This window comes from Pseudonaja textilis, chromosome 5 (genome assembly GCF_049901715.1).
Source record: "Pseudonaja textilis isolate UNSWEBS1 chromosome 5, rPseTex1.2, whole genome shotgun sequence".
Classification (NCBI taxonomy): Eukaryota; Metazoa; Chordata; class Lepidosauria; order Squamata; family Elapidae; genus Pseudonaja; species Pseudonaja textilis.
In genome coordinates, this window is record NC_141994.1 from 48,449,560 (window position 1) to 48,472,156 (window position 22,597).

At 38.0% G+C, this 22,597-nt stretch overlaps 1 protein-coding gene across 1 annotated transcript in view; it reads right to left on the reverse strand.

The window, feature by feature from the left end:
• Positions 1 to 6: 6 nt before the first annotated feature.
• The window catches only part of MICALL1 (MICAL like 1), a 35,056-nt gene continuing 12,465 nt past the window's right edge, over positions 7 to 22,597 (reverse strand). Inside the window, exons 3-16 of the mRNA XM_026696064.2 lie at positions 20,166 to 20,307; positions 18,510 to 18,610; positions 16,585 to 16,721; positions 15,028 to 15,599; positions 14,439 to 14,502; positions 12,052 to 12,446; positions 8,617 to 9,095; positions 7,298 to 7,432; positions 5,759 to 5,885; positions 5,581 to 5,671; positions 4,431 to 4,504; positions 3,233 to 3,347; positions 2,683 to 2,729; positions 7 to 1,997 (exon numbers count right to left, since the gene is read on the reverse strand). Of these exons, the coding sequence (XP_026551849.2) occupies positions 1,876 to 1,997; positions 2,683 to 2,729; positions 3,233 to 3,347; positions 4,431 to 4,504; positions 5,581 to 5,671; positions 5,759 to 5,885; positions 7,298 to 7,432; positions 8,617 to 9,095; positions 12,052 to 12,446; positions 14,439 to 14,502; positions 15,028 to 15,599; positions 16,585 to 16,721; positions 18,510 to 18,610; positions 20,166 to 20,307 (2,601 nt within the window). The 3' untranslated portion in view covers positions 7 to 1,875. The remainder of the gene's footprint in view (positions 1,998 to 2,682; positions 2,730 to 3,232; positions 3,348 to 4,430; positions 4,505 to 5,580; positions 5,672 to 5,758; positions 5,886 to 7,297; positions 7,433 to 8,616; positions 9,096 to 12,051; positions 12,447 to 14,438; positions 14,503 to 15,027; positions 15,600 to 16,584; positions 16,722 to 18,509; positions 18,611 to 20,165; positions 20,308 to 22,597) is intronic.

Here is a 22,597-nt window from a genome sequence, read left to right on the forward strand (position 1 = left end):
AATATAGTGGTTTTATCAGTTTTATTATTGATTTCATCTGTGCCCATCAGTGGAGATTGCAGTTACCACAGGGTAATTATGTTCACCAGAATCTGATAATTTCTGATGGGACTGTATCTGAGGTCATTTTAAAAGATTGACTTGTTTTGCTTTATAAAAGAGAGAGCTGTGCATTGGACAATCTTGTAACTGAGAGCAAGAAACAGATGGTGGCTACTGTCTATTGTAGAGCAGGGATATCAAACCTGTTGTCACACTGTTGTCATGTGGTGTATTGTGACTTTTTCCCCCTCCGCTAAAATGGGGGTGGAGGTGGCCAGTGTGATGCCTCCAGCCCGCGGGCTGCAAGTTTGACATCCCTGTTGTAGAGGCTAAGAGCTGACACCACCAATGAATTCAGTTCTGCTTTGAAAAGGTCTAAACCCTAACTGCTGCTTTCCAGATATGTTGAATTATCCATCATTCCCAAACTACTATTAACATGATATATTGGCTGACCAGATAGAAATGGTAACATAACACATCTGGAGAGCTTCAAGTTAGGGAGGGCACTCCAGGTTGAATATCACAGTCGAGGACTGTTTTCCAATTCATTACATTTGAATAAAGCAGCACAGCAATTTGCTAATAACTCAAACCAACACCTACAATATTATCAACATTTAACTCAGACCAAACAAACATCTCAATAAATAGTCCCTCAATTTAGAGAAGCCAGAAGAGAAAAAAAGACATTCTCCCTTCTGAATTCATACATACACACAAAACTAAAAAAAAAGCAGAAAGTCAGATAGAGGGTGGGTGTTTGGCTACAAAACTTATAAAGATCTTTTGCACTCTTAGAAAAAAAAAACATGCACATAAACCCTGAGGGGAGGGAGCTAAGAATTACAGTGGTACCTTGTTGACATCCTCTTCTGGCTCTAGTGTTTGGCAGGCAATGAGTTGTCCCAGCCTGCTGTGTCCCGATATACATAGCAGCAGCAGCAGAAGCAAATAAGAGGGTTAAAAAGATCCAGTTGTTTCCCATTCACACCTACACAAATCTACCCTCTTGACAGCAACTGCAATTTGCTTTACAACAGAGGTCAAAACGGCCTTAGCCTTTCCTCTGTGGTTTGCTAACTGGTTGCCAACAGAATCGGCATTCACAGCATAATGTATTCTTTGGTGACAGAGAAATCTTTCAGAAATAGAGCATTGGTTAGGTTTTTGGCTGTTTTTACAGACTTTATAATAGACTTTCCTATGGTCAAAATCTTTTAAAAATTTAAGCCCACAACAAATATCTGCCCTGAAAGCCTGATTTTTTTTTTTTTTGGAATGATCAGAGGAGAAAAAGAATAAGAAAAGGAATTCAAAAGAGATAACCAGAGGCTCCCAAACTGCAATGGGGATTTCCTTCCTCCTCCCTCCCCCGAAGAGATTATTAGGCACATGTGACTATCACAGTTAAAGGAGGAGGACAATTAGTGCAACTTTCCCCAAAACACGTATGATTAAAAGTTCTGAACAGTCAAGGATATAATAGGTACACAACTGAGGAAGTCTAAAGCTATTTTATTTGTCCATTCCCATCCCTCACACCTTGAAAGAGAAAATGGCAAACAGCTTCTTCCTCCATGTCTGTCCCTCTCTGTAATGTGCTCATAAGACTTGCCATATTTCCCCCCTTTCTAACACCTGCTGCTGTGGAAGGTGGTTGGATTTTTCTGAGATAAAGCCACCTTTGGTGTATGGCAAGGCACAACCCCCTTTTTTTAAAAAATGGGCAAAAGCAGGAAGCCATCCTACTTGCCAGGCACGCCCAGCTAAATGGGGCTGAGCAGTCAAAGAGACTAACAGCCCTCCTTACTCTTCTAGTTGCCAGCTGCTTTAGCTTTTTTCCTTGGGGGATCTGTTTTTTGAGTCAGGTTTATTTCCAAGTAACTTCAGCACTTTCATTGGTTTGAATTTTCCTTTCTTCTTGATTTCAGCCTCAGAGTCCTTGCGAAATTCTGGAAAGAGAAAGAGTTGGGGTTAGTGGATGCAATGTAGAGGGGATTAGGAGCATAGAAGGCTCCCTTAAGAATCAGCCAGACTACTCAACTACTGTCTTTGCTTAAACTGAACAAAAGCTCTTGGTTTCAGAAACTAGATCCACTGGTACAACGCCTCAGTTTACCTCCTCTTTTCACATAACTTTCTTTGATCTCTACGATAAAAGTGAATTGCTCATCTTCTGTGTTGGCACAGGGAAAGAAGCTAAACCAACACAACTTCCCTCTCCCTTGGTTCATGGTAGCAAATGGGCTGCCTCTTTTGGCAAAGATGTTCCCTAACAACAGAGAAGTGTGCCAACATAATATATTGCCAAAGCCAATTTAGGATGGAGAAACATTACTTTTTATTTCCCATTTCTAATTCCTCCCATCTGCACGGAACAAAAAGTATACTTTACTGCTACAATGTATTGTGGAAAACAGGATAGGTTACCCAGATGGACTTGGTTTATATTTTATACTAATCATACAATTAGCTTTTGTCAGGACAGAACTGAAGTTGGTATGGGTATAGACACCTAACATTTAGTTATTTTGTACAGAAGACAAAATAGTTAAAACAATACCAGTGCATAATTCTGCAAACAGCGACTGCATCTGAGACTGGGAAGTCTGAATGATTGGACCTTATTCTTCTTACCTTTTGTTTTAATCATGGCTTCCAACATTTTATCCTCCTCTTCCTCCCTGATAAAATAAGCAGATCCTGTTTTAGTCAATATAGCCAAAGTGGGACTGATTAGAACAAAAATCACTCTCCTGAAGCAGAGAGGAGCTGCTATTTGGTGACCAAAATCTGTGTTTAATATTTTTCAAATGGGTGAAGGTCCAAATAGGGAAAATGCATCACACATATACTGTTGCCTGGATTTTCATTTTTTCAAAAAATAGTTTTTAATTCTATTAAATATTTGGGGGGGGGCATTCATTACATTTTGTGAATGTACCCTTTCCTGAAAAGATAGCTAACAGGGGCAGGGGATTCCTGAAGCTGCATATTGCCCGCCCTTCTATATAATAACATACTACCCTTTTGCCCAAGTTTCTAGTACTACTTGGCTTAGCTTATCAAATGATTAATGGTAAGAATCACACAGGCAATTATGCTTTGCAGTGCTACAATCAACATTTCCCAGGCCAATTGTTTTCAATTAACCAAAAATACAGCCTTTTGCTTTTCCGTTCACTACCTTTGCCGATCCTCATCCAGACTGTTGACAATGGCATTCCGTTGTTCAATAATGGTCACAAGCTCTTCCATCAATACCTTGTCTCTGATCCTGTCATCATCTGTCCAGTCTTTATCTAACACCCCCCAAAAAAGAAAGAGAGGAAACAAATTATATAATAAAGACAACTTACGCCCTATGAAACGTTACATGAGAGAAGTGCTTTTGACCCCCATTATGCATCTTCTTCACTACATATTATAAAGCGCTGAGAATATATAAAAGATTGGGCAAAGTTTGCTTTTCTATCTTGCTTGAATAGTGGCATCTTCAGTAACACAGCAACAAGATTCTGTGGAAATCTACTGCCATCAGAACAAACTACAGTAGATTAAAACCAGGCAGGTTCCTATATTTTATGTGCCATTGAGTTTCTTGCCTGAAAATGAACAATAAGAACTCACCAAAATATGGTGGAATTGAATAATAATCCCGAATCATCTGGACCACCACTTGACCACTATTTGGTATCGACAAAATCACCACCAGTCAATTGGAAATGGCACCTTTACTTGGAACAGTTTGCATCCTGTGACAATACCTTTAACACCATCAAACAACATCTGTCTATCCCAGGCCCTTGAGAAAGATCTGATAGGTGTATAAAAATGCCAAATCCAATCTATACACATCTGTCTGACTATGTAACTATAATTATTAGTCTCATTTATATTAGATCAACTGTGAGTTCAATACACATTTGAATCCAGTCATGAATCAGTAAGTTCTGATATCTTTCAACAGGTCATTACGCTTTCAGCCTATTTTTGGAGTTTCTTTTTTGTTGGATTTCTTGCTATTAGGACAGAAATAGAGTTGCATGCAGAAAAGCTCTTGGTTAGAAACAGAGACTCTCCTTTTATAGAACAATACTCCCTGCTAGCAGGCAAGATATGGTGAATTAAATAAAAAACATAAAAAAGCAATAAGCACAGCTCAGTCTTCCCCATGTAATTTCTCCCAGATGTGTCAAACTGTAATTCTCATCATTTCCCTCCAGCACAGCCCATGCATGAACAATACTGGGTTAAGGAAAAATCAAATCCAGTGAGAGAACAGATGCTTACGATTTAAATAATTTCCTAATGCTACAACATATTTCACTTAAGATCATTTTTTTAAAAAAGCAAACAGCAGGCTAACACCCTTTAAAACTTGCCAGGTTTATTAAGAAGACATCGCAGTTCATACTCCACATCAGCTTGACGTTGCTCCAAGTTCTGCTGCTTAAAACTCGAAAGAAGAAACAGAGCATGTATTATTGCTTTAATTATTGTAAAAAGTGCTATGCCATTTTTAAGGACCAACACAGTTCTCTCAAATCTTCAGTTTAAAAAAAATGCTTTATTTTCCAGCATTTTTGCACAATTTCTGCTATGCAAAAGAGACACTGCTTATGACTGCCCCCATATTTGCATTTCTGTTGTCATTACTGAATTAGTTGCTATTGAAATACTGAATAAAATCCAGGTAGATCACTTTTCCAAAGGTCAAAAGAACTACTTTGAATGTTTTATACTCATATCTCTGGGTTTCCTACAAATAATCAACTGGCCATTTTGAAACAATATTGAATTAAATAGGTAAGCATTCACTTGTATGGAATATCCTTCAGGACTGTCCACAGGAGGGAAAGCCAGCTCAATGTCCAATGCCACAAGAGTTTGGCAGGAAGGTTGCTTAAGAATAAAAGAGTGCTTCCGTCATGGACTTGAAAGTATCAGACATTGGTAGCTGCCAAGTGTGACGGGCTAAATAGCATCACATTTTTTACTTCTATCTTTTCAGCTTGGAAGATATTGACAAGAAATGGTTCCTGAATCATCTAGATTCTGCTATGTTACTTCTATTTCTGTAGTATATTTGAAGGTGACTTTATTTCTGATGATATTGCTCCAAGATTCTTCCATAATTTTCCAGGGCTGTCAGTGGAATATAAGTGAATGAAAAAATGCTAGCCATTTTGCTTTCATTCTGTGCCCCATGTGCAGGAAACTACCCAACTAATGAACTGCTTCTTACTGTAGGCATTTTAGGAAGCCAACCACATTAATTTATAGTGGTGAAAAATCTGAAGGAGTCTAATGGCACTTTTTCTGACAAATAAATTTTATTAATTCATAAATTTTCATGAATGAAGCTCACATAAGGAGATGCATAAATAAAGTGAGCTACAGCTTATGGAAACCTAATGACTTTGAATTGCCACCTAACAAATATAATTCATAGCATATTTATTCAAAAGTAAGTCTTACTGAACTCAATACATTAGTAAACATGTTTGGGATTGTAGCTTATATTGTACTTACATATAGATAAGTTCAGACTCTCGACGCACTAGCATATGTTTCTCATGAATCAGCTTAAACCAATCCACCAGCAAACCATCTTCAGGGACATCTGCCAATTGGAGACAGGACAGGGTGAGGTCAGAAAAACACATTTCCTATCCTTGTCCAGCCTTAGGAGTAGCATCAGCTATCCTACCATTCTCTATTGTCCGGAGTTTCCTTTCCAGTTCAACTCCTCGGTGTTCTAACTCATCCAGCTGCTGCTCAATGCTGTCCATCTCACCATATATATTCTCCACTGGGACATACTGATCTGACTGAACCTATCAAAAAAGGGGGAAAAAGGAATCTTATGTTTTATTCCAAACAAGATTTGTATAAAGTATCAGCTATTTCCAGAGTAGACAAAGAGAAATACAGTTACTGATTATGAGACAGAAGCAGGACAGAATTTGGGAGAAGATACAATATGCCAAATTCCTTCTGACTTCTTGCCTGAAGCAGCCATTGACTGTCTAGCTCCTTCACAACCATGAAAGGCAGGCAGGGAGCGGTTTATTGTCTTTTATTTAATGGAACATTCAAGCATAAGGAAGCAAATTCATGATTAACAATCAGGAATCAAACTCCACCACCACCCTTCAATTGTGTCCAATTCTCAAAGATTGCCTGGACAAGTCCCTGAAGTTTTCTTGACAAAATTGTTCAGAAGTGGTTTGCCATTACCTCCTTCCTAGGGCTTATACAAAGTGACTGGCCCAAGGTCACCTTAGCTGCCTTTGTGCCTAAAGCAGAACTAGAATTCAGTTTCCCATTTCTAGACTGATGCCTTAATCACTACACCAAATTTACTCTCAATTTATGTCGTTCCTCGGTTTTATATAAAAGTTTAGGCATCTCTAGTCAAATTGTACATTTCCGTGAGTAGAAGTTAACATAGTCCGTACACGATACAAAGCTAAAATACATCTTTCTGCAAATCTGAATACATGCTTTTATTATTTATGTATAGCTATTTACAAGTTTAAAATACATAAAGAATGAATCTTGCATGCACAAAGTTTGGGAGCACCCTTTTAGTCACCACTTTGTAACACAGCCTTAGAAGAATTGAAAACTTCCAAGTATTTCCTGTACCTTTCTATTTTCATTTTTGGAATTTTTTCCCATCTTCCTGGTGGAACTCTTCCAGCTTAAAATTCCTTTAGGAAGTTTGAGATCTCCACACAGAATCTTAACAACATTCAAGTCTGGGACTATGACGGCACTGAAATATACCATTTGACCAAGGGTGCCTAAATTTATGCATGCAGCTATAATTTTGACTATGGTAAAAGAATGTATGGAAATCATTAAAAAAAGAGAATTGAAGGTTGGAATGTTCCAAGCCACGTTCTAAGACCACAATTTTAGAACCTGAGATGGTGATTTTTACTGTAGTGCAGTCTACAGAAAAAGCCACTATACATTACATAGTAATACACTTCCTTATAGCATCTCTTGGCAACCTTCTTATGCTGTGTCCCTTTCAGATATGTGAAGTTCAACTCCCAAAATTTGCCACTCATAATTGGCATTGATGAAAATTCTGGAAAATGAAGATTATCTAAGCTATCTTAGTATTCAACTCCTCTCTTGGAGGTTAGTAACCCTCTTCCGACGTCTATAAAAAAAATTGGAAATTCAGGAAACCCCATGCAAAAGTACTTCCCCATTTTTCCCCAATCCCAATTACCTTCCGTTTTATTAGTGGGAAACCATGTCCAGGAGCAGGAGGCCTTGCTGGTTTGGGTCCCTTTGAAGCTTTCTTAACAGAGGGGGAGGCAGCAGGTGATGGCTTCCGGTTGAAGGGATTCTCCTTACAGGATGACTAGATACAAACACATAAATCAAATAATCACATCTTGAATCACATCTTGTGATTCTGCACTGCACCCTCTTTCTTTAATGGGAAAATTCCAAGTGCATTGCTAAAGAGTGTATCCCCTTCAAAAAATGCGGAATTTTCTCCTCCAGGTCAAATAAGTAGGAACAAATGGGTATATTGTCCAGGTCATTTTACATCTAGATCAGTATGAGACTTCTGAGAAAGGAAAATTAGGTGCTATAAGAAGTCACAAGTATTATGGAAACACTGAAGGATTAGACAGTATTTTCTGTCAACCTTGAAACCAAGACTCTAGGACTGTAGGAAGTTGCATTTAAATTGTCAATCCGTCTTTTAGAATCTAACTGGCAACATCTCAATCACAATTTAAGACAAAAGTTTTCCAGCCCTACTGTTTAATTGAATGGCAGCATGAATTATGGAGAGCATAATTTAGTTCAGGAACTGAGTGCTGAGCAATGTATTTTGTTTGTTTGCCTTATGTAAGCGATACAGACGCTTTAGATGGTATGGAATCACTGCATAAAAACATAAAAGTACCATTAGGTAACTATCTTATAAGAACACAGGTATATCTAATTCAGTTTTATTATTACTGACTAGATTTCCCAGATTTCATGATGGAGTCCTCCCAGCCCTACCTGAAAATACAATCCTTACTATGCAAAGTATGTGCTCCACTATTGAGCTATGGTCCTTCCCTATAGGGCAGTTCTTGTCTTTTCTAGTTTACATAATTTGTCCCATAATCATTTCTGGGGAAGTAATTCAGAAGCAAATAAAATGAACCTCTTGGTGAAAGCAGCGTCAAAAGTATTCTCACTAATCAAAGCGAGACAGAATTTTGCTCTCCAAATGAGCCTAGTTCTTTAACCCTCTGAAGAAAACCAAGTTGTGGTCAAAAGCAAACAAAATAATACATTTTAAAATGTATTAACAAAACTTCTGAACCAAATACGATTGGCCCTAAATCTAAGAGACCAAGAGACCAAAGAAGCATTTCATGGACAAAAATGGAATTGTCTGAATGCTTTATAGTGAACAAATCCTATATATTTCCTAGAAGGATATGTATACCAGTGAATAGCCTTGGTAGGGGGAGACCCGGGAGAATAAGGGAAGGAAAGAAAAAGACAAGAGAGCTTCCAGCTATGCCTGCTACCTACCTTTGGCTGCGCTTTGGGTGAAGGAGAGTTACTTGCAGATCCACTGTTCAACTCTGATGCCAAGAGAATGGGTGTGGGAGATGCTCCAGCAGGAGGCTTAGGAAAGATATTCCCAGGGCTGGTTTTCAAGTTCCCAGACGGACAAATTCTGGCAGTCTGTAAATGTCCACCTTGTGCCTCATCACCATAGCCCGTCAAATCACTGGATGACGATAAGGAGGAATCAGTAGAACAGGCGGGCAGAACTGTAGGTCCCTCACCAGAAGGGACACTGATCAGTGGGGTGTCCGAGTGGGAAAGGATGGAAGCAGCAGGAGCATGGACTGTAGGCTCAGAGGAGCTCTTCGGCACAGAGGCATCGTTCAGGTTGTCAGCAGCCTTGGCCAAACACTCAGATGTGATACTCTCCAAGCTGAGGGCTGGGGACGGCGTGGAAGAAGATGGTTCTGAGTGGGAAAGCCTGGAGATGGGATGGTGAACTGCAATAGGAAAGACAGAGTTTGGAGGTAGCATAAAGAATCTTTTGGCTAGTCAGGTCCATTGATGGAAGTCCTGCAGCTAGTGACAGAAAAGCACCATATTTCAAGCACCCACCCTTTTGTCCCTTTGATCTTAAGGATGTACAGCCTTTTCCAAAACAAAGGCTATGTTCCAGAAAACCCATTCCAAAAGAAAACGAGGCCTGAACAAAACAGTATTTGGAAAGACAACAATTTCTAATTTAGGGTCTTCTGGTTTGAGCTTCTTCAGCGACAGACCGGAATCCGTGATCGTGCGTGGTTTTGATCTGTGCTTGCCGCTGGAGCGCCCCGAGCCGGCTGGTTTCAAGGCTAAGCCACCCCGTAGAGGTGGTGAAGAGGGGGGAGACTGCCAGCAGGATCGAGGAGAGTCGCATCTCCCCTCCCCAGCTGGCCGTTACTCCCTTTCCTGAAGGCAGTTGCAGCAGTGGTCAGAAATGGTCACCTTAAAGAAGAATTCGACCAGAAAGGAATGTGCAGGAGGAAGATAAGAAGAGAAAGTTTTGGCTGACTGGGTCAAACTGAAAAAGCAACAATATAAGGTACCCTGGAATTTGAATTATAAAGAATAACATTGCTCCCAAAGAAGACTTTCAAGTGGCGAATGAGAGAGGGAAGGGAAAGGATTTGGTTTTTTTTCTTTTCTTCCCTATATTGACAACTAAGGGATTTAAGCAAGAAATCGGCAAAAATCCACTTTGACATTAGCAGATATTTAAGCTGAAAATAAAATGTCAAAGGCATAATAAAGATTTCTGGATTCACAAAAACTTTTAAAAGAAGGAAAAAAACAAAAGGGTGGGATCTGGAAAAATGGAGGAGACCACCTGGAAGTGAAATGAATTAACAGTGAAACTTTAACAAGATTCCTAAAAGATATATTTTAATTGAAACTTTGTAACAAGATAATAGAATCCCAGGAACAGAAAGTGGAAAAAAGAAGCAAGAAGAAACAGCTTTGGATTATTTGGATTACTTGGTGATTTTTGGCTATTGGATCTAAAGGACTAAAATTAATCGGTGGTTGTTTCCAAGTTTTTAAAATGGTATCACTCTTGGAAGAATTGAGAATGGAACTTAAAAAAACAGAAAGAAGATGCACAAGAAGGAAGAGGTTCTTTTGGCTTTGTATTTCAATTTTTAGAAATGGAGATCCTGAACTATGCGAAACAACAAGAAGGGCGGGACAAAGAAGACGCCATCTTCAATGACCAAGTATTTCTATGTGGGGAAAAGAAAGGAAAGGGGGGAAAGAGAGTGAAAAATTTAAGATTTGAAAAAACAACCCCCAAAAAGAATAGTTTGAAAAGTAATTACAATATTAGGAAGAAACAGAAGAGAGGATTACAGAAGAGAGAATCAGAATTAGAGAGAGAAGAGGTCAAAAAGGGAAGGGAGAAGAAGAGGGGGAAGAGGGAAAGGAAAAGAAATTATAGAAACAGGACATAGAGAAACAGGGAAAACGTACAAAGATTAAGGGTATAAGTCTACTTAGAAGACACAGCGATAATGGGTGAAAATTTAATTGAAAGGGGGATTCTGCAAGGGTACATAAGATAGTATTGTTATATTAAAAATAGAAATGAACTTTGAAAATATGAAACAAGTGTGATTAAAATGATAGATAAAATACTCATTGTAATGTAATGGAATGTTTAATAAATAAATGAAATAAAGAGAATGAGAGAATGTAATGAGGAAATGAGGGAAACATTTTAATTATCATTAATGTGTTATAAAAATTTAAGTGAAGAGGAATATGAAAAAATTATGGAAATATTATAAGTATTCCTAGAAGTATGATATCCTATTGAAAAGAAATGTTAAAGATGTTAAAGATTATAACTAACATTAATGATAGAGCTGAATTGGAATAGAATAAGTGTTTTATTTGTTATTGTTATATAAATACTTTTTCTTTAAGAACTTAGTACGTATTTTAAGAATGTACCAAGCAGAATTCGACTGGAACTTATGTGTTATATTGAATGTTATAATTGTAAAGGCATAAATTGAAGTTTAAATAAGTTGAAGGGAAAAATTAAAAGATGTAAAGGTGTTATTTAGTATTCCAATTAGTAACTACAGGGGAAAATTTTGTTTAACGAGAAAAGAAAATATGAAATTGAATTTGTGTCTGTATGGAGAAGTGACAACTCGGGGCCATGCTATTCTCAAAAAAAGAAATTTTACTTGCATTATGTTTTGTGAAAACCCAAATAACATTTTTATTAAAAAAAAACAATTTCTAATTTAGGTTAAATTATATTGATTTTATTATTAAGATAATGATAATTTCTCTCTTCTATTACATAACCTTACATTTCAGCAGCAGTGTTTTGAGGGCTCCCCTCAGGTTTTTGAAGACTGCATATGACCATGAAATTCAGGTCATGCACCACTGCTCTGTGCCCTCCAAACTATAGTGGGTAAAAACAGAGGAAAAGGGGAAAAAAGGAAAAATGCCTAGAGAAAAAAAATTAGGCAAGTCCTTCCCAGTCTTTAAGCTGCAGATCAATTAAGTTTCATAATTAACACACCTTCTAAAAAATAGGAGGAAAGAAGAGACAATATAACACACAACACCTTGTCTTTAGGTGAAGAATGAAAACTTATTTTCAAGACTGAATGCTGGAAGGGAAGTTTTCATCTTAAAGGTCCTTCACTAAGGAACATAAGAAAAATGGAGGCGAAAGGAGAAAATATTTAACAATAGCTCTCTGCCATTTCCTTAGTCGTTCAAGAATAACCAGAAAGGACTAGGTAATTGCACTTGTTTTGGAAGCAACTGAAAGATCAAATCAACAGCGATCCATATTGTAAAAAGGAGAAGCCATTCACATGCTGGATAAGTCAGGTTACGCATCTAGAAGGCATCCCCCCCCAACACATTTTAAAACATGCTGAAGAAACTCACCAAGTGGGGAGGCACTGGGTGCTCTTGGAGCTGGTCGTTTCTTTGTCTTGGGGCTGCTTGTGGGAGTAATGCCGTACCAGGGATGAGCAGGCTTGAGACCACTCTCCCCCTCCCTTTGTTCTTGCTTTTGTTTGCTCTGTGATATGACAACTTCCTTCTCATCCTCTTCCTCTTCTTCATCTTCAAAAGGGTTATAAGGCTTTGGCTCTTCCAGGACAGGTCTGTCTTCCCTGATTTGTGCCTTTCCTCCTTCTACTCTACCTTCATTCTCTTCGAAGGCCACTGGTGAGCTTTCCTTGCTATTGCCTGGTGGAAGAGGAGCCGGCTTCTTCCTGGGTTCTGTCTGAACCAGTGCAATCCATGGAGGGTCTCTGGGCCTTAGCAATTCACCAGAGCTGGTTGGAGGGCAAAAAAGGACAGAACATAAGGAAGGATGAAAAGAAAGACTGGAATCCCAGCACCTAGAAAGTTCTCTGTGAGTAGAGGAAGATAGGGAGATGCAAGTCTTCTTGGGAGAAAATAAGATGCACTTTCTGATATGTACAAATCTAAATATTCTGCAAGTGTGCTACACAACACAAAGAAAGGCTATAAGGGAATAGCTAAACACAAAATAATTATTCCTGCAATTTTATGTCGTCTTTCATTTTAATTCTGTAAGCTTATATCCTTCAGGCTGCAAGTACACGTTTAAAAATGAATGGATAACAACAATAGTAATTGTTTTAGAGGAACAAAATGGATTTCTTCTCCATGCACACTTTCAGCTCTTCTTCAGAGGTGAAAGAAGCAAAATGAATTTAAGTAAATGTTATGGTTAATCCCCACACTGATAAAGATTTAGTAGATAATTATGTAAATGGCCAGCTGCAAGTTTTCCTATGATGAATGAACAAACCCAACTCCCACAGAATAAGAGGAAGGCTGCTAAAAGGAAACTAAAAAAAGCATTTACCTTAATGTATTATTTGATAAACTGTTTTCTAAATGGGAAATAGTTCTGTTGCTGAAATCTTGTAACCCTATCCCTTTCATCTCAATAAATCACACTGAAGAAGACTTCGTGGGAAGCTTGCTTGGAAAGATTTACTTGGGTTTCAGGCAACTGCCAGAGAGCTTGACAGTAAAATAACTCAGACTAAAAGCCTGCAATGAAATAACTCTCTGTTTAATTCAAATGTGTATATAAAGCTCAACAACTTGCATATCCCTGCAGATTTTAGTCTTCCTCCATTCTACAATGTGGGTATAAATAACAAGATCTCTTTGCAAGGTGTAGATAAGCCTTTTATAACTTTGGATCTCCAGATGTTTAAAACTACAATACTGTATTTATCATCCCTGACCAGTAGAGAAGCTGACTAAAGATGGTGAATGCTAGAGTTAGGATACATTGGCAAAAGCAAACCTCTTGCCATTTTGTCTCCCATCAATAATTTACAACCCTGCTTTCAGTCTCCTCAGACCTACATTTCTTCATTTCTCAGACCTCAATTCTTGAATACTTCCCTTTTCTCTACATTGTCTTAAATCTCAAAGGTCCTTTCCTTTTTTCTCTGTGGTCTATGAGGTTTGAACCCCAATGCTAAATAATTTTCCTTCCCTGAACTGAAAATTTTATAATGACTGAGGTAGACATTAGGTGCATGCAAAAGGATGGTCCAGAGACATCAGATCTGCATGTGCTATCATATAGATCAGGGGTGTCATGTGACATATCAAGACTTTTTCCCCTTCACTAAACCGGGTTTGGGAGTGGCCAGAGCATGACACATCCAGCTTGCAGGCCGGGAGTCTGGCAGCCCTGATATAGATCATACACCAAAGCCTATTTACACTCATTATTGCATCACCTGTCCATATTTCATTCACTACTTCAGTGAGCAGGTGCAGCAATGAGGGAATCATGCGGAATATATGTGTGTTATGATTCCTACAGAATAGAGGAATAAGATTGAGACATCATTTGCCAATCTAAACTTCAACAGATATCCTTATCCAGACACAAATGTATTTTGGGACTGTTTTATGGTGAGCTGCTGGGTGTAGCTCAAAAGTGAATGCAGTCATGAAGAACATAATGCAGGGCTCTCTAAACCATGGCTTTATGGTCAGCAGTACTAGACCAATACGTGATGGCCAATCTGTCAGACACTATTGGCTTCAGCTGTGTTGGCTGTATTGGGTATGTACAGTATATATTATACTGTTTGGAAAGAAAGGAAGGAAGGAAGGAAGGAAGGAAGGAAGGAAGGAAGGAAGGAAGGAAGGAAGGAAGGAAGGAAGGAAGGAAGGAAGGAAGGAAGGAAGGAAGGAAGGAAGGAAGGAAGGAAACTTGGTAACATGTTTCCCTCTGTCTCAATAAGATTTGCAAGAAAAGAACATACCGGTCTGCGGAAGTAGGTCTGCTCCTGGGCTTTGGAACTGGAGGGCTGAGCTCAGGAAGTTTACCTGTTCCAGAAATGAAGAAGACATAATTGTGGGTTACTCTCTAAAACCACTTCCAAAATCATTACACTGTGCGGGTTTTTTTAAAGTATATTCTTTGCCTTTATGCCTAGGAACGAAAGCTTGGCTATGTATCTATTCAGTATCTTATATTAAAGGAGAAGTTTTTCTGGAAGAAGATACACTGTCTCTTATTTCTGGACTCTATCATAATTCTTTGGCACATGCTTAAAAGCCAGAGACCCTTTGGATGTATAGTACTATAATGCACATAATGCACATAATCCCAAATGGGATGGCCACTGCTGGTAGGGAATGATGGGCATTCTGGCCCAACTAATGGAAAAGCTCTAGCATAATTTTTTCTTAGAAAACTAAATAATAAGAAAAAAAAATCCATGAGTATATACACATCAGTATTCCATGTTTCTATAAAAGACACATTTTTCTTACTTTGACATGGCCTCAACATACAGGATTACAAGGAGTCCAGCTAGAAGGTTTACATGACTGTCCATGTTTCCTTACCATTGACCAAATCAGATGGTAGCTCACTGGAACTCTCATTTGGCATATTGGCTCTGGGCCTTGGGACAGGATATAAGCTCAGTGGCGACAGGCTGGCTGGGTCTGTGCTCCTCCGAGGGGCAGGGGTAGGTCGAGGCTCTTTGAGATGCCCATGTTGCAGGCTAACTTTTTCTTGGATAAGTGTTGGTGGCTTGGTTGGTATAGGTGGCTTGGGAGGCATCTGTAAGCAAGAGCCAGAATTGGAAGTAGAAGTGGGCACTTCATTCTTTGGCTGGGTACAAGGTGTCTCAAGTTCTGTGCTTACTTCACCAACAGTTCTTTCCCCCATTTTGCCCATCTCTTCCCCAGCTGATGAGTGACTTTCTGATATGCCATTCTTTTCTTCCATCTCATTACTCACTGTCCCAGCTTCTGTACTTTCCTTTCCAAGTAGAGGTTCTGGAGTTAGCTGGTTCTCAGTCCTCTCACTCAGTTTGCTCAGCTTACCACGATGCTGGGTACATACAAATGTGCCCAATTCAGGTCCAGCTTTGTAAGATCCAGGAATGAGTGTGCTAGAGCACTCCTTGCATCTGCCAGAGACATGAATCCATGATCAAAAGAAAAGACAAAGAGGAAAACTTTCAGGTTCTTGCTTGCCTTTCAATAACAGGAAGACCCCAAGAAAATAAAATTCAATCTGTGATTTTGCTACAGATTCACTTAGAGATTGGAAAAATACTTATCATTTTTATCAGTTCCCATCATCTCCACTTTTAAGCAAGAGCAGATGGGTGGTAAAAGTTTTGCCCCCCTCTCCCCCAATATTTCTTGTTATTAAGCTCATAATACTTTGTGTGGCTATATTGTAAGCCTCCATCTCATTTTCCCTGGAAAGCTTCTCTTTATTGAATTAACACATCCCATCCTAATTTCCTTTATGTGACCTTACTGCTTGTAGAAATTAAAATCCACAATTATTCTTCAAACTGAATGACATGGAAAACTTTTTTAAAGCTGGATTTACTGAATTGCATTTATGTTTTGCCTTTTCTCTGAGAGCTCAAGATTATGTTAAGAGAGTAAAGTGGGATGTTTCCCCTAATTTTATCCCCACAACAACAATCTGTGATGTTAAGCTGTGACAGCTCCACAATAAATAGTCAACTCTCTGATCTAAATTCAACTCCTTAACCACTGTGCCTGAGGATTTAGGTTTTAGGTTTGCAACTCAACAAGTCTCGTAGAGCTGGAAATGGCACAACTGAATCTCTTAGTACAGTACATTATATTCCCGTATTAGACAGTCCAAAAAAACCAAAACAGAAAAACTCTATTTCTTTCAAAGGTACAAATTATGGGATCCACTTCAGCCTAGAAACTGGAGGTGATTTTATTTTATTTTCTGTTTTTTAAAAACAAGTAACTTGGTAACATAGTAAACTGCAAGGACATCATGGCCTTGAAAGGATTGAAAAAGGAAGAGATGTTCTGTTACCCTGGCACAACTACAGACCTTTTATACAGGACTACAGATGAGAGACCCGTTTTCAGTGGACTTGGATAGGAAGAGCTCACCTGAAACACTGACGGTGGTAAAGTTTGCCCTCAGCCAAATAGCGCTGAACCAGGTGAACGTGTTTCTGGCAAGCTGCACAAGGGCTGGTAAGGGAAGTATGCGAGGAATCCTCTCCCAGGCTTTCAGTAACACTGTCCTGAGGCAACAAGAATTGAGACAAGAATGTCTCCATGAACTGTGATTTTTGCAGACTTGAGACCGAGAGTTGGCCTTTTGGTTAAGGATATGAAAGACACAAAAACATTTAGAATAATCTTTTTTTAACCCCTCTCTCAAAGTTGCTATGCTGATGAAGGCATGGTAGGATTTTTTTTTTACAGTGCCTCAAAATGATGCTTATAAAATGCTGCCCAGAGTTGTTTTGATATAAGATGGGCAGCAAACACATGTAATAAATGAAGAAAATAAATAAAATAGTTATAAATTGATTAGATGCCATCTGACAACCATGACTGACACTTTTAAGAAAACTCTCAAAATTTATTTATTCATTCAAAAGTGACTATTTTGTTCAGAGATGCAATCGTAGCTGGCCTTTTAGCATTTTGGAATGGTTGTTTTACTTTTTGCCATTTTAACGTTGAGAGCTGGTGAATATTAATATTGGTCTGATTTATGTTTTGTTTCTTTGTGTGTGCATTAGTCATCCTGGACAAGTTTTACTGTAAAAACATTATTTTACAGTTTTAAAAGAAAGCAATATAATTTGGGATATCCTTTCCCCCCCTTCCATCCAATCACATCCAATTCTCAGAGAAGTCCCTGTGGTTTTCTTGGCAGAACTGGTTTGCCATTGCCTCCTTCCTAGGGATGAGAGAACGTGACTGGCATAAGGTGATCCAGGTGGCCTTGTATCTAAGGGAAGGGAGGGATTAGAGGTTACAGTCTCCCAGTTTCTAGACTGATGCCTTAACCATTACACCAAACTGGCTTTATACCCAAACATCATATCCTACTTTTGGATCCTGTGTGCAACATAGTATCTGCTTCTTTACATACAATTTTCTTCACAACCATAAAGCTCTTAAGCATATTTCTAATTCACAGGTGTCATTACATTTCACTCAGTGTATATTTCTTTAATAAAACAATATGCTTTTCTGAGCAGCAAACTCTGGGGATGAAACAATCAAATTAGTAATGTAAACAATTAAAAGTGCTTATTCTTTACAGGCATCAAAGACTTGTTTTTCTTTGGTATGGTCCTATGAAACTGTAAATACTAAAAGTTTCAAACAAAGATTTATTGAAGTGGGGAAAAGCATTCGCTTTGGTAGGCACTGCTTCCTGGGGATAGCCAAATCAATACTATTCTGAAACTCTGAGGCAATCTTTGATGCAGCTTTTCCTCATGTAACTGATATGTCGTTTGAAATGTACAAACCAAGTTCAACATAGCTACTATTTCTCTCTTGCAAACATTTTTACCCCAGTCCCTGGGATCCCCACCCCCACCCCCAAAAAGGAATATTTATCCATGTTTAATACTTATTTTAATATAAAATAAATTAAATGGGATTACTGATTTTGCAAATGCATTAATAACTGCGGTGTACTAAGTGGCAATTATTGCAACTCAAGTACTGTGGGGCCCTTGGCAACCTGTATTTGTATAATCCTAGACAGACAACATAAGCATTTATCAAGTATGTACTAGTGCATCATACATGGCATGATGGAGGAGGAATGTAAGCATAAGCATAAAACCCACAAAAAAATGTTAAGTGATCAACAAAACCCTCAATAGTAAAGAAGACAGAAGAGGATGAGTTGTCAAATCAGGCACTTCAAATATGCAACAAAATTTCATTTTAATGTATGCTAATTCCTGCACATTTGGCCTTTCTTAAAGAGCACTCAGAAGCAAGTGCCTGCAATAGACTGGAAAAACAAAGAGAGTTTCCAGTTTGATCACACTAAATACCTGGGATGTAGATGTAGTTTCAAGTACAGGCAAAGGTTTGTGAGTTGGCAGAGTCGGTGAGGAGGCAACAGCTGGGTGTTTCATAGGCATGCCGACTCTGGCTGCAAAAATAAAGAGAAAAGGGAAATTAATCTGTTAGGCAATAGATAAGTCAGAAAAAATAAGGTATGGAGCAACTTTTCTCTAGTCAGTTAGGCTAATTCCTGGTACCTTTACATTAGATTGGGGAAGTTGCCTTAAATATCCTTCAATGTATTGAGGTATAGCTATTAATTATTTTGCCAGACATAAGCACTGCATGTTTTTTGAGGATCCAGAAGTACACATCTTTTTTCTAAATTCTTACTTGCACTTAGTTCTCTCCTACAATGCTTTACTTTTTCTGTGCAATGAGAAAAATGAAGAAAATTCTGCCTCTCCCGTAAAAGATCTTGGGTAAAGGAGAAAGCCGGGGTGAAATAAGGAAATAGTCAGAGCAGACCTGAGTTGCATTATAGGTTCAAGACCAATATTCTACCCACAACCTTAGGACCAAAGTCCAAAGCAAAGGGGTGACAGAGTCTTGCGATATTCCATTATTATTTCAGACATATTTGGAAGGAAGACCACAGCCAAACCTAACATTAAACAAGGTCAAAGGGATAGCTAAGTTTTTTGAACATATTACTTATCCTTTTTTACTGCCATAAGTAAGAAGTGTCATTAACGGGAGTTTCAGTTGGTTATGGTGTTAGTACCTACACTCCACACAAACACCAAACTCAGAGCTTTTTAAAATTTCATCCTGCTTACTATCGAATGTTTACAGGACAGACACAGACTTCAGAGGATAATTAGGACTGCAGAAAAAAAACAATTACTACCATCCTCCCTTCCATCCAGGACCTGTATACTGCACGAGTCAAAAAGAGGGCTGTGAAAATATTTATAGACCCCCTCAAATCCCGGACATAAATTGTTTCAACTCCTTTCCTCAAAACGATGCTATAGAGCACTGCACACCAGAACAACTAGACACAAGAACAGATTTTTCCAAATGCCATTACTCTGCTAAACAAATAATTCCCTCAACACTGTCCAACTATTTACAAAGTCTGCATTACTATTACTATTAACCTTCTCATCACTCATCGCCCATCCCCTCCCACTTGTGACTGTATGACTGTAACTTTTGTCGCTTGTATCCTTACGATTTATACTGACTGCTTCCTAGTATGATTTGATTGTTTATTGTACCCTTTGACTATTATTAAGTGTTGTACCTTATGATTCTCTACTCTTGACAAATGTATCTTTTCTTTTATGTATACTGAGAGCATTTGCACCAAGACAAATTCCTTGTGTGTGTCCAATCACACTTGGCCAATAAAGAATTCTATTCTATTCTATTCTATTCTATTCTATTCTATTCTATTCTATTCTATTCTATTCTATTCTATTCTATTCTATTCTATTCTATTCTTCCATTCCATTCCATTCTATTATTCTATTCTATTCCATTTCTATTTCTATTCTATTCTATTTATCATTGGCAAATAACATTATGGCTCTAGCAAGGATTAGGAAACTAGTTCTGCCACATCAAAGGAAATGAAGGAACTCTTCCTCCTCAATATATAATTATATCTCATATACATGACCTGTTGAAGCTCTCACCTTGAGTAGGGTTGTTAAAATGGTTGTAATACTGGGACACGTATGTCATGATGCTGAGGCAGTCAGGAACTCTCATGGAGACCATATCATTGGGATCCAACAAGGCAGGGATCCCCAGTTCTTGTTCAGCCACTTCAAATGCCTGTCAAAGCAACCAGGAGAGAATAGTTAGTTGATGGAAGCTGACACAGAGGCAGACTCTAGTGCAGGGAACCCCAAACTTGACAATTTTAACACTTGTGGACTTCAATTCCCAGAATTCCTCAGCCAATTGATCCCTGCTCTAGTGGAACAATATGAGGTGAAAACAAAGGAAGAGAAAAATGTCAAGGCAGCCATTTAACATAAAAAAGATATGAGAATACTGATTATATTTAATTGAATTAATTTGAATTAATTTTCACTACACTTAAATTAAATCAAACTTAATTTTGTCCATCACATTAGGGATGTTATTCATAGGTAAAATAAGACTCACAAGCCTGTAAATCATCACTGATTTATCATCTTAAAAATAACTTCAGTATAAGAGAGGAGCTTCCACTTTGCCTGTTAGTAAGCAAGGAACAGGCCATGTTATTCCAGAATACTCAAAATGGCCTGTTATGTAGTTAAACCTTCCGTGTTAGGACCATAACTTTGTGCAATATTGAGAATGGTCTGTGTTTGAGAGTGGGATGGTCTACATCAAGGGTCTTCAAACTTGGCAAGTATAGGACTTGTGGACTTCAACTCCCAGAATTCCTGAGCTAACATGACTGGAGGAGGAATTCTGGGAGTTGAAGTCCGTAAGTCTTAAAGCTGCCAAGTTTGAAGATCCGTGGTCTACATAATCCTAGGTCTTATACCATTGTTTGAGTCCCTTCATATCAGAGAATTGTTCATGGATAGTATTTCTGTTTCCACATATGTTTGGCTATAGTCAGAGTGAAACAAACTGGCCCTTAATTAAAAAGACAATAATGATATAATAGTTGGTATATCAACTATTGATTCACCTATGATTAAGACAACTCAGCTTCAAATTCCTATTTAGCTACGAAGCAAATCATCAGCTCTCAGCCTGACATGACATATTTTGGCATAAATAAAATGGAGACAGTAAATGACAAACATTGCCTTGATGGAACACAAAAGCAATAAATGAATGAATGAAAAGGTAATAAACATAAAACAGACAAACATATAAAAAGTGATGGAAGACAGTATGTTTTTCCCATGTACTTTTCCAGCATTAAAATTCCTGCTCAATCGTCCTCCATATTGAGCACACAAAAAATTGCTTTTAGAAAATATTATACAACTGAATATGCTTTAATTAAAAAGAAGTTATGGTGATACCATCCTAATGGACAAATGAAATTACCAAGGCAAGTATTTCTTGTCATAAGCAATTACCAGGGACAATGAGTGAAGCAGAAATAAAAGAGATTAATGATGATGCAGATTTGCTTCTTATACTGTATAATCCATTACATTAGATGAAAGGTTGGACTCTTGACCAATTCCCAGCTGAACCAAAGTCTAACTGGATGGATCAATCGATGTTCCTTAATCTAAGAATGCCAAAGCTTAGTTGCTTTTATGCACAAGTCAAAATGGAAAGTATTTGTAATTTATAATTACAGATATTTTTAATCTTTTTCTAAAGCAATGCATACAATATATCAAGAATAACAGCACTAAACTGTAAACAAACTAGCAAGAAGTGCATTATTTTTAAAAGAACCTAAAAAGAGATGCATATAATCCATGCAAAAACAAACAGTATCTTAACTGGAGTCTTTAAAAATGTGCATCAATATCTATACATTCAAAAAGTGCTAATATTGTGTCCTTGCTCATTTCCCCTCAGACTAAAACCAACAAAGACTCAACTAGTCTATTGTTAGTCAGAACTTTACAATTACATCAGCACTGTTTTCCTAGTGTAGATTATTATTTACAGTCATTGGATAATTTACACTGGCCACAGAAGCAAAATCTAAGCACGTTCTTTCACTGTCACAACAAGCCCGGATACTGGATTGCACACTTACATCTGCCAAGTTCGCGGTACAAATATGAAATCTACTACAGTAATACTGTACATGGAATTAAACACCTTTAGAATGCAAATATGTTACTTTTCACAAGGAAAAAAATCTAACTACTGAAGAACTTTGCTAGCAGAACTGGATTAGAGATGAGATTTATCTTGGCCTATCTACTAATGTTTTGTCAGAAAACTTATCAGCATCCTAATCTCTCTTCCCTGATACCAACTTCTAGAAAAGTTGTGATAGTGAAAGTTAGAGATAGGCTTGCATAAGAAATTAAAGAAATTTAAATCAACAAGAATAAGCCAATTTAAGTATTGGTTTTCAACTTCCACCAAGCACAGCCAGCTAAGGGCACCAGGTTGGGAAAACATAAACACTTTTCAAGTTGAG